Source organism: Bison bison, unplaced genomic scaffold (genome assembly GCF_000754665.1).
Source record: "Bison bison bison isolate TAMUID 2011002044 unplaced genomic scaffold, Bison_UMD1.0 scf7180017864034, whole genome shotgun sequence".
Classification (NCBI taxonomy): Eukaryota; Metazoa; Chordata; class Mammalia; order Artiodactyla; family Bovidae; genus Bison; species Bison bison.
In genome coordinates, this window is record NW_011494606.1 from 6,127,210 (window position 1) to 6,138,576 (window position 11,367).

The 11,367-nt window shown below is 51.1% G+C and overlaps 1 protein-coding gene across 1 annotated transcript in view; it reads left to right on the plus strand.

Moving 5' to 3' along the window:
- Positions 1-11,367, plus strand: part of MEGF11 (multiple EGF-like-domains 11) — a 259,471-nt gene that overhangs the window by 173,121 nt on the left and 74,983 nt on the right. Inside the window, exons 7-8 of the mRNA XM_010834543.1 lie at positions 5,787-5,923; positions 9,723-9,935. Coding sequence (XP_010832845.1) covers positions 5,787-5,923; positions 9,723-9,935 — 350 coding nt within the window. The remainder of the gene's footprint in view (positions 1-5,786; positions 5,924-9,722; positions 9,936-11,367) is intronic.

The window sequence follows — 11,367 nt, forward strand, 5'->3', positions numbered from 1 at the left end:
CACTTCAGGGAGGGAGGGTCTGATCCCTGGTCGGGAAACTAAGATCCCATACGCCATGTGGCGGGGCCAAAACGAAAACCAACTGGCATAAAAACGGTCAGCCCCGCGCTTCAGAGCGGCATGTTGGCAGAAGGCTCAGATGAGGGCAGTGCAGGCCCCAGGTGCCCTGCAAACACTGAAATGCTCTCCTGTCATTCATTGTCTATGTCCCTGGATGCCACAGGCAAGCACAGCCTCCCTTATGCCAGCCTGTTCCCCCTGTCAGTGTCCCCACCCTCTGCAATCCCAAGCCCCCCAGAAGCAGCGAGTCACCGAGGCTGACCTTCCCGTTTCAGGGAAGCTCAGGGACACAGTCGGCTGCCTCCCTTGGGGCCGGGGCTTTGTGCAGCCAGGAAGGGATAGGGCTGTGGAGCAGGAGCAGGATATTTCGGGAGGCTGTGAACGCAAGGTCGAGGCGGGGGAGCAGCAGGAGGAATGGCCACAGGGCCTGTGACGCAGGCAGATTGGCCGGAGTTCTTTAGAGCAGGGGAAAACCTGGGGGATCATATGGTCCAGCCTTGTCCCAACCTGGCTGCGCACCAGAGTTGCAGTGGATGGGGGTGGGGTGGGGTTAATAGAGATTCCCAGACTCCACTGTAGACCATCCTGGGCCTGGGATCTCTCTCTCTCTCTTTTTTTAATAAGCTCCCCTGATGATTCTGAAGCAGCCGACCCTGTCTTCAGGTCTGCATGTAGAAAAAATCAATCCAGACTATAGGATTTTCTTCTGTGTTTCACAGAACCCGAGGGTTTCTTGGAGGTGAAGGTGGGCGCAAGTAGCCTAACAACTGGGGCTCTGGGACCCACACACCCCCACGTCTCCATTTTAATCTACTAAGAGGTCCTAGGTAAGATTTCACATAAAAACAGGACCTCCCAGCTTTAAGAGGCTTGAATACCACCGGTCTGACAATACCTTCCTTTCTCAGATGAGGCAGCTGAGGCCCAGAGTGGCTAAGTGACCTGGCCAAGGCCACACAGCTGGAGAAGAGGGAGGTGGAGCCGCAATGCAGGTGTCTTGACTCATGAATCCAAACTCTTGGTGCCCGTGTGTCTCTATCTCTTCTGAGGAGAGCGAAGTGGCTCCGGACTCTCCCACACCTGCCCGTTTCTCCCACCCTGGACCACTCTCTGTAAAGGCCCTCTCATCTCCAGCCAACTTCTAGAATCCCATCACTCACAGGCTGGGTCCCCAGAGACCCAGCAGCAGGCAGTGAGGTCAGATCAGGATGCGGTAGGGGGAGAACAGGCCACAGGCAGACCTGTACCTGTAAAGTCCTCTCTAGAGAGACTGGAGACTGATGGAGGCTGCTGATTGAAGAGGGCGGCGGGGAGGAAACCAACACAGATAATTTTTTTCCCCTCCCAACACAGTGAGAGGTTTGTTCCTTCAGACAGGAAACTCTGTCAATAGCAGCCTTTGGATTTAGGAACTTGGTGTTTTTAATTTTATTGTAGACAATTGCATTTCTATTTTTGACAGAGCATTTAACTTGCAGATTTGTATGAATCATTAACACCCCTCGTGCACACAGTCACAGTGTAAAGAAGCTGCTCCTGGGGCCTGAGGCCTCTCCTAGGGGAGGGGAGAGGGCTGGGGCCAAGGGGACGGTGCAGGGCAGAGCGGTCCTCCCTTTATTATCCTCCATTGCCTCATTTGCCTGCCAGCCCCACATGGCTTTAGCCACACTCAGAGATCTAAAGAGTACGATTGCTCACACACAGAGCAGGTCCCCAAAGAACCAAGGCTTCATGCAGACCTGGAGAGGAGCTGCCTGGAACCCTGGCCCCCGGGACCCCTTCCTCGGGACCCCTAGCCAGTAGGGGTATGCCCACAGGTATATGGGCAACCCGGTGTATGCCCACAGGACACGACTCTTGCCCAGTTGTGGTAAGCCCATTCCCAGAGGGCCTCTGCAAAGAGCCTAGGGGGCTATTTCCTCTTGATTTCTGGGCTTTGAGACCTTTCAGAGGAGGAGTCCCAGGTGTGAGGAGTTCACTGTGAGTGAGAAGCGCAGATGGATCGGAGGTAGGAGATATGATCACCTGCCTTAGGCATTCCCAGTCTGATGGTGAAGGCTGGATACATGCATGTGCATGCACACACATATACACTCAGGAAACAACAGGCCCCAAGAGCTGGGAAAGAGAACCAGTCCTCATGGAGGAGCAAACAGAGGTATTTGTAAAATCCTAGAAGCTCAGGTTTGGGAAGTTTTATTCATGGAGCCCCAAGCCTGACCTGTATAGCCTGGATCATTTCCATAGCACCCAAGCCAACCACTGTTCACTTTCCCCTGAGGGCATCCATGCCACCCGGGACAGCAGTGATCATTAGATGCTGGAGAGGCTGCGTTGTGTTATTGGCTTAACCTCAAGTCCTTCACCGTCTTGGCCCCCTCCTTTCTTCTGCTCCTTTTGTCCATGGTCTTCTTTATGTGCAGCTGGTTTCCAGATTAGGACAGAACCATTTGGCCCATCCAGTCCTGAGGAATAGGACTCTTGCCTCACTGCATCTCCCCCACCTTCTAAATGCCACACAGCCCGAGGTCCCACGGCTCTAGGAGACATACACGCAGCTGACTATAGGGCCGGTGTGTTAGGGCTGCCATGACAAAGTAGCACACACTGGGGGGCTTCGACAACAAATGTATTTTCTCACAGCTCAGGAGGCCAGAAGTCTGAGACCAAGGTGTTGGCAGCGTTGGTTCCTGCTAAGGCTTCAGCCCCTGGCTTGTAGCTTGTGGTCTTCTCCCTGTGTTTCCATGTGGCCTTCCCTCTGCCCTGTCTGTGTACTAATCTCTTCTCCCAGTGAAGACATCAGTCATATTGGACTAGGGGCCACCCTGATGACCTCACTTTAACTTTATTGCCTCTCCAATGGCTCTGTCTCCAGCCACAGTCATATTCTAAGGTGCTGGGAGTTAGGATACATGAACCTGGGGGACATGATTCAGTTCATAATAGCAGGAAAGAAACCATAAGACCACAGCCCTCTTTTAGACTGATACTCTCCTGTCTGCTCTCTCCCCCATCTCTCCCCAAAAGCTATTCTTCTAACCAGCAGTGACCAATCGATTATGTGGTTCTCCCCCACTCTTCCCTGTCCCAGGTGATATGGGCTCCTACCGCCTCCACCTCATCAGGGGTCTGCTTGGGTTGAATATTAATGAAGGGCCCACTCATCTCTAATTTAATGAAGGTTCCTTCCCATCTCTGATCCCACTGAATCTTTACAACCACGTGGGACACTGGGGGTTACCACTCCCATTTTAGAGATGAGGAAACTGCGGCTTGGAGCTATCACATGACTTGTCCTCGCTCGGCTATCTGGAAGGAGGTAGACCTGGGGTTTGAGCCCAAGTCCTGACTTTGAGCCCAGTGTTCTTCCCACCCTATCAGGCAGCAGCCCTTACGAGGTAGCAGATTCTTCCAGCCCCAGGAGCTCGAGCCTGAGGAGGACCGAGCAGTGGGTGGGGAATACTGAGCAGGGGCTGACAGAGGTGCTCGCCGTCCCATCCAGAAAAGGCTCAAGGATGCTCGATTTCCCCAGGAATTCTTGAAGCAACCGTTCCTATTGGTCTCTTCAAGAAACCCTGATCATGTCTCAGAAACTCTGAAGAGAAAGGGAGTCTGTGGTCTACAGGATGGATGGATGGGTGGATGGATGGGGTGTGTGTGTGTGTGTGTGTGTGTGTAAGTGTGTGTAAGTATAGGAGGGCTCCACTGTGCTCCATGATGAGGATGTAGGTGGTATAAACACAGCCCCCTTAATGGTCAAAGTGTCCTCATCCAGCCCAGGATTGCAGAGAACTGGCCATAAAGACTCCTCCCTTCCCTCAAGAATCCCTAGAACTTGTGGGGCACAGTGAGAAAAGCAGGCCCAAAGTACCACCCCCACCACCTCCAGGAAGAAGAGGGACCCCTCATCTGAGTAGCTCTTCCCTGCCCCTCTCCTCACATACACACTCATCTCACCATCCTCGGCTACTGCCTCTACCACTCAGTCGTCCATCTCTGCCCCTCCCAGCCCCACTTCTCAGCCCCACACTATCTGACTTACATGTAGGGGAGAAATCTGAGTTAAAAGGCCTACTGCTTAATTCATTACAAGTAAATTGGATGATATTGATAGATGACTCTGGTCAGCAGGATTTTCCTGACTAAACTAGCTTCCTCGGGGTTGGCAATTATCGGTGCATAATAATTGTGTGTTGAACTAATTGATTAATTAATTATGGGAGAATCCTTGATCTCCATAAGAGAAATGACCATCTCTGGTGTGGGAGAGGCTAGAAGGGCAGCAGGAGACAAAAGTAAGTTTAGATTCCTGTTTGATAAAGACCAAAGAGTCATATGTATAATTTTAAAATTATATACAGTATCTCATACCACAAGGCTACTACTGGAAGGAAGGGAAAATAGTCCTCTTTCCCACCCCCTGACAGGTCCTACTCCTGAAAGATACCAGATTCAAATCTTTTAGGTGTTTCTTCTGGCGTTTCAATCCATATTTCTCCAAAACATGCTTTACCACCATCTCACAATTCATTAGAGCCTCATTTCAAGTATCTGCTGATTCCTGGTCTCCTGTTCATGTTTTACCGTAATCCCTGGAAAAAGTTGGCGGGAAGCCTGAGGGGCAGGAGAGGTGCCAGGCTTGTTGACTGATAGGAGCCTTAAATATCAGTATCTGTAGGTCTTTCCGTTTGACCTCTCAGTGTTCCCAGGAAGAAATCCTCCAGAACCCTGCAAGAGGGAGTAGAGCCTGGTCACTAGAATCCTAGGGGCCGAGCAGGGGAAGAGAGCAGAGGGTCTGACTGTTATGCAGGCAGATCCCACAAGATCCCCATTTCTGATGGTCCCCACCCCTTAGCTGTGCTTGGTGTCCTTGTGTCTGAAGCCTTCATGGGTCAGCCTCCCTAAAAGTAAACTGCTGGTCTTGGGAAGGCTGTTTGAAATGGGGGTAAAAATCTGGAATCTAATTCCCTCTTTTATAAACTTCTAAACACTCCTCCTGTTTCAGTACACCAGCACCTTGACCCTCAGAGGCCCCTGGTATCTCTGATTCCTGAGCTTTACTGAGCTTTGTCTTCCGACGCTCCCTTTGCAGGCACTTGTCATTGCTGAGAAAGCAGAAACTCCAGCAGATCCTATTCCTCTATCTGCCAGTCCATCTTCCACCGCGTGACATTTCTTGTCCTCTATGGCCCCCTCTCCCCTTCATTTTCTCCTTGTAGGTTTATATGTTCCTCCTGCTCCCCTTTACTCTTCTGGTAGCTGGGTTTGGGAAAGAAGTAGAGATAAATGTATGTCTCCACACCACCGTGTTTAATCACATCTCTGCTTTCTTTTTTCCTCAGCACTTTCTCATGTACCAGTGTGAGGGCACCTAGTTATGTTTTCTTGTCTCTCTCTCCCCAGTAGGTTGGAAGGACAGGAATTGAATCTTACCTGTATTTTTATATCCCTAGAGTCTAGTGCAGGGTCTGGTATACAACAGGCACTCATTAGATATGTGCTGAATGATTGGATAAGCAAACTGGTCTCAGTCTGCCCCTCTCTAAAGTGTGGCTTTGGAGTCATGGTGTCCAACTTTCTGTGCTTCTGTGATTAGGGAGAAGGTCCCACTAAGGGATAGGGGTGGTCCCTTGGGCTGTAGCAATCGTGCTACTTGTAGAAGAAGGTGGCCTCAGGATTGCATCTCAGAAGCACCACCTCCGCAGGTCTTCCCTCCTGTGTTTCAGGGAGCAGTGTGTGCCCAGCCCTGCCCACCGGGGACGTTCGGCCAGAACTGCAGCCAGGACTGTCCTTGCCACCATGGAGGGCAGTGTGACCACGTGACTGGGCAGTGCCACTGCACAGCCGGCTACATGGGAGACAGGTAAGGATGCTGTTGGCTATCATCCTTACTGGTCATGTTACTCATTTTCACGGCAGCCTTGCAGACAACAGGTCAGGTTTACCAACCTTCTGCCAGCTTTCCTGTTTCTTTCTCAGAAAGCATTCTGAGTCCTCCTGCCAATCCATCCTTCCTGGCCCTCAGCCTGCTGAGGGCACCCACCTTCCCCCAGCCCAGTGACCCAAGCCTGGAATTTGCATTGACTCACCTGGGGAAAGAGGTGGGCACCTACTACCACCCTCTACTTGCTACCCTCCTGGAGGGAGGCAGCAGCACCGATAATCAAAGAAGTTGAGTGTGCACTCTCAGTTCACACATTTTGCACTATTCTTTTTAGAAGTAGATTTTTATTCCTGATATGAGTTCTGTCAAAAGGATACTGACATCAGTTTGCATCCTCTGAAGGCCTGTGGCCTAAGAGCAGACTGAACAAGGGCGCCAATGTTCTGGAATCAAACTAACCTTGCCAAGTGGATAACCCGTAAAATACATAATGGGAGGGTTACCGGAGTTGTGTGTTTCCCATGGCAAGAGGGATTTCGTGATGATAGGGAAGGTGCTCTGGGAGAAGGAGAAATGACAGCCAGGGTGTCTGATGGTGAGTGAATTCAGATTTGGTGGAGGACATTTGTCCACAGAATCCAGGTGAATCTCCTCCCTCTCAGTCTGAACTACATCTGTTTCTTTGAGCAGAGAGATGGGCAGTAGAAAGGAAACTCTCACACCCCTTGTCTGCTTCTGTGGGATCCATGTTTCACCTGGATTTTGTTACTCTGCCTCCCCTGCCCAGGTAACATCAGGAAGCAGGAGTCAGGGCTGAATTAACCAATGAGTCCTTCTGGCTCTGACCAACATAGTGGGGTTCCTCCAACTCTCACTGGAGTCAGCCCCAAATCCTAGTGATACCCAGAAAAGAGATTTTCCATTTTCATCCTGAAGCTTGTTTACCCTAGCCTGGAGCCTTTTAAGCCAGATCTGAGCTCTTGGTGAGCTAGTGTTCATCTCGTGAGCATCACTGGCGTAGAATGTGGGGTGTGGCATCAGGGGACTCATCCCTCTCTGACCTCTGCTGGAGTCTTCGTCTCTGAGGGAAGAAAGGGAGGCAGGACTGATGTGCTGCATCCACCTCCCTATCCCCTCTGTCTCTCCCAGTGAGAAAATGTGCAGGTTGAGCCACAGGGGCAGGAACTGGAAGACCCTGGAACCAAAACAGGACCCCTTGCCACTTGCACATGATGGCCAACAAAACCCATTCACCATTGGAGACAAGCAGGTTGATAGCTCCAGCCGGCTAGATTCCACACCAGGAGACCCAACCTCATCGGCGCTCTCCATTTCCACCGCCAAGATGTACCAAATGGAGAAATAACCCTAATCCCTCTGGTTGGGACCCAGCCTATGAACCTGAGACAGAGCAAAGCCCCTCAGACCTTAATGTCCTCTGGCAAGCTTTTGCCCATCAACTCCCGAAGAATTAAAAAAGAGGGCCCAGTAGCATTTGGGTTTCCCACCTAAACGGGCTGCCTGGTGTTTAATATTTTGTAAAATTGCCTCCATTTATTTTGTAAGTGACAGCTGCATGAACCCACCCCACATCGTTGCAAGCATATTAAAGTTGAGTGGGTATAATAATGCAGGCCTCCCCGGATAGGCAGAATCCAGTGCAAATTAAACATGAAACGTAACGAGGGTTTTGCAGCTCATTTTGTAATTTAATTGAGCAATGTATCTGGTTGTTAATGGTAATATCGGACACATTAGATTGATATGTTGCAAAGGAAGGATGTTTAAGTAGAAAACTAATTCCTGATGTGATTACCCTTCTGTTCCACAGGCCCCGTTATTAGTGTGCTTTGTGTAAAATTCATTAGCAGTCGTTGCTTGATCTCTAAATAAATAAGTTGTTTAAATTGTGGGTAGGAAAAAAAAGGCTGATTATGTAAATGGATTAGGTTGTCAATATTTCATTTCCAGATTCTTTTTCTGGGGCTACGGAGTGTCACTTTGTAAATATGACATGGGGTGGAGACATGCCCTTTCAGAGAAGGGAGCTCACATTCCAGGACTCTCTCTGCTCAATCCTGCCAGAGGGGAGGGAGCAGGAGGTGTCTCCAGGCTGGGGTCTCTTCCCTGATGGCCTGAGACATCCAGGAGAGGCAACCTGAGTGACTCCCGGGGAAACCCACTGTGAGGCAGCACAGGCTGGCAGTGTCCAATTCTTACCTGCACTGTGTCCTCTGCGCCTGCCTCGGTTTCCATCCTCACCCCTTCCACCGTGTTCCCCTCTTCCTTCCTCTCTTCTACCTCCCGTGTCTTCTCCACGCATCCCCTTCTCTCTTCCCTCTTCCGCTGTTCTTTCCCTCCCTGAGGCTTCAGATGGGCTAAAATGCAGCAAGACTTGCAGGAAGACAATCTGGGTGCTGTGATGAAGAACACTGCTTCCAACTCAGGACTTACCAAGATTTAATAAAGAAGCTTAGGCTGTATTTTTTTTCCCCAACATCTTTTATGGCTCCCCTCTGCCCTGATTATTGTAGAAGATAAATAGAAAACCTGAAAATGGAAAAACATACTCATTAAAGCATTTGTAATTCCGTAAGTCCACTCCATTGTTAACATTTTGGAAGTCTTCCCTTTGAGGCTTTTCATGCCAAAAGGGCTCTGTTAGGAGAACTACAGAAAACAGTATTAACAAGAGTAATAATAAGAACTAACACTGCTTATTGAGCGCTTACCATTCATGGGGCACCTTTCTAAATGTTTATACGCGTTATCTCATTTAATCCTCAAACACATGGTGAGGTTTAATTATTACCATCCCGTTCTGTGATGAGGAAGCAGATGTCAGGGCAGTAAGGCCAGTTCCCCATTCTCCACACCTTTGAAGCAGCATGGGGACACAGACAATCCAAAGTCCATAGGCCATTTCTGTTCATTTGTCTCTAGGATGCAGGGGTGGCCCATCTCTTTTTCCTCAAATGCCCCCAGGTTTACCGCTTAATTTGTTGCTGTGACAATGAATCTATGTCCGTGCATGCTCATTACTAAGTCATGTCTGACTCTGCGATCCCGTGGACTGTAGCCTGCCAGGCTCCTCTGGCCATGGGACTTTATGTAGTTTGTTATTTAATGGGTACAGAAGTTTCAGTTTGGGAAGATGAAACGGTTCTAGAGATAGATGGTGGTGATGGTTGCACAGCAATGTGTGTTCTATGTACATGCTCGCTCAGTCGTGTCCAGCTCTTTGTGAGCACATGGACGTAGCCCCCCGGGCTCCTCTGTCCATGGGATTTCCAGGGCAAGAATACTGGAGTGGGTTGCCATTTCCTCCTCCAAGGGATCTTCCCCACCCAGGGATAGAACCTGAGTCTCTTACATCTTCTACTTTGGCAGGCATATTCTTTATCACTGAGCCACCTGGGAAACCCACACAATATACATGTACTTAATACCACTGTATACTTAAAAATAATTAAAATGGCAAATTTATGTTATCCTTATTTACTGCAGTCAAAAAAAAAAATACACAAAGCCTACAGTCAGTGAGATATGATAGTATGAACTCACTCCTGGGGACTGAGGGGAACTGGCCTGGAGAGGGGAACGGCCTAGGATGGTGAAAGCACAGAACACTTCCTGCAGGAGGCAAGGGAGGAGGGGAGGAGGCCATGAGGGAGGGGAGGAGGCCATGAGGAAGGGCAGCCAGCCAGGCCCAGGCCCAGAGGATCTGGAAAGGCAGGTAAGGGGGCATGGACTCACCACATACTCTGTTGTCCTGCAGGTGCCAGGAGGAATGCCCCTTGGGGACCTTCGGCTTCCAATGCTCCCAGCGCTGTGACTGCCACAATGGAGGTCAGTGTTCACCCACGTCCGGCGCCTGCGAGTGTGAACCTGGCTACAAAGGACCGCGCTGCCAGGAGCGGCTGTGCCCTGAGGGCCTGCACGGCCCAGGCTGCAGCTTGCCCTGCCCCTGCGATGCTGACAACACCATTAGGTATGACGTGAGTGGGGACAGGTGAGCCTGGGGACAGGGACTGGGGAGGGCCCTGGTGGAGAGGGGGCTCTCAGAGCACGAGCCACCACCTCCTCCTGGGTTATCTGGGCAGGCAGTGACAGAGCTGGGACCTCAGCAATCACCTTCACTGGCCAGTCTGATCAAAGAAGGGAAAGCCACGGTCACTCAGGCAGTCAAGATGAGGCCTGAGGTCACCTGCTCTGTCCACCACCCCCAGTTGCCAACACTGAACCTGGCTGCTGGCATTGAAAATGGGCCGCACACAGGAGCAAGAGGGTGCCTGGTGACCCCCAGGGAAGCAGGGTGGGAATGGGTGCAGCCATGCAATCCTGGGGGCGCTGAGGCTGACCTTGGGGTACCACAGGCCTCAGGGGCATTTTCCTGGAAAACATTTCCTCTCCACACAGTCCGCATCTAACCAAGTCGTCTCCCAACCCCAAGGGGCCCAGAGACCAAACTACCACGGCAGGAGCACAGGGCTTTAGCCATAGAGGGTCAGTGTTAGCAGAGACCTTAAAAACCAGGATGGCTCACCTGAGGCCTGCAGGGAGTGTCCCCTCTGGCCCTGGCTAGGGTAGAAGAGCAGGAGGGACAGAGGCCAGGCCCGCATCAGGGTCTTGGCTTGGGGCCAGCCTTGCCTTGCTCTCTGCCCTTCAGGGCTCGGGGACACCTGAACTGATGTTGGCCCCACCCCTGCTTCCTGGAAGTGGAGAAGCCAGAGCTGCCCTGGGCCACCTCCCCCAGCTCCCCTCACTTCCCGCTTCCTGCACCAGTTGGCACCAACCTCTGGTAATAGATGAGGCTGTCAGGCCCCAGATTAAAGCTTCAGATGAGGCTGTTGGGCCCAGATAAATGCTTCCACAGCCTTTTATGTGGTCGACTCTTATTAGAATGATGCAGGGTGAGGGGACTCTCCTTCTCCCCTCGGGCCTGCAGGACAGCTCAGGGGAGGACTAGCTGCCCTGGGCCATGGGTGTTGCTGATGTTTTCAGGCCAGACAGACAGGCCTCTGCCTTATAGCCTTGTCCCTGGGACAGCTAGGACTTAGCCTCAGCTCCTCCTCACTTCCAGCTTTTGCTTCTCCACACATCGCCCAGGAGCCTCTGGTCACTGTAAGCAGAGTCATCTTCGCAAGTGTTACAGCTTAGACAGAATCTGTCCTCAGTCCTTAGTTCCTAGAGCTGAGTGGCTCAGGCAGTGCTGTCTGCAATGGCAGAAAGTTGGAAAGGAAACCATTAACAGGGGGCCTTGGAGCCAATGGAGCTGACCTATATATGACTTAAGCATTGAGTCACTTATTCATTCAACAAACACTGAGAGCCTGCAGGGCCGACCATGAGAAAAGAAGTACCCCTTAACACCTGTCCAGCCCTCAGGAACTTGAGTCTGGAACACATACCCCTCCTCCCCA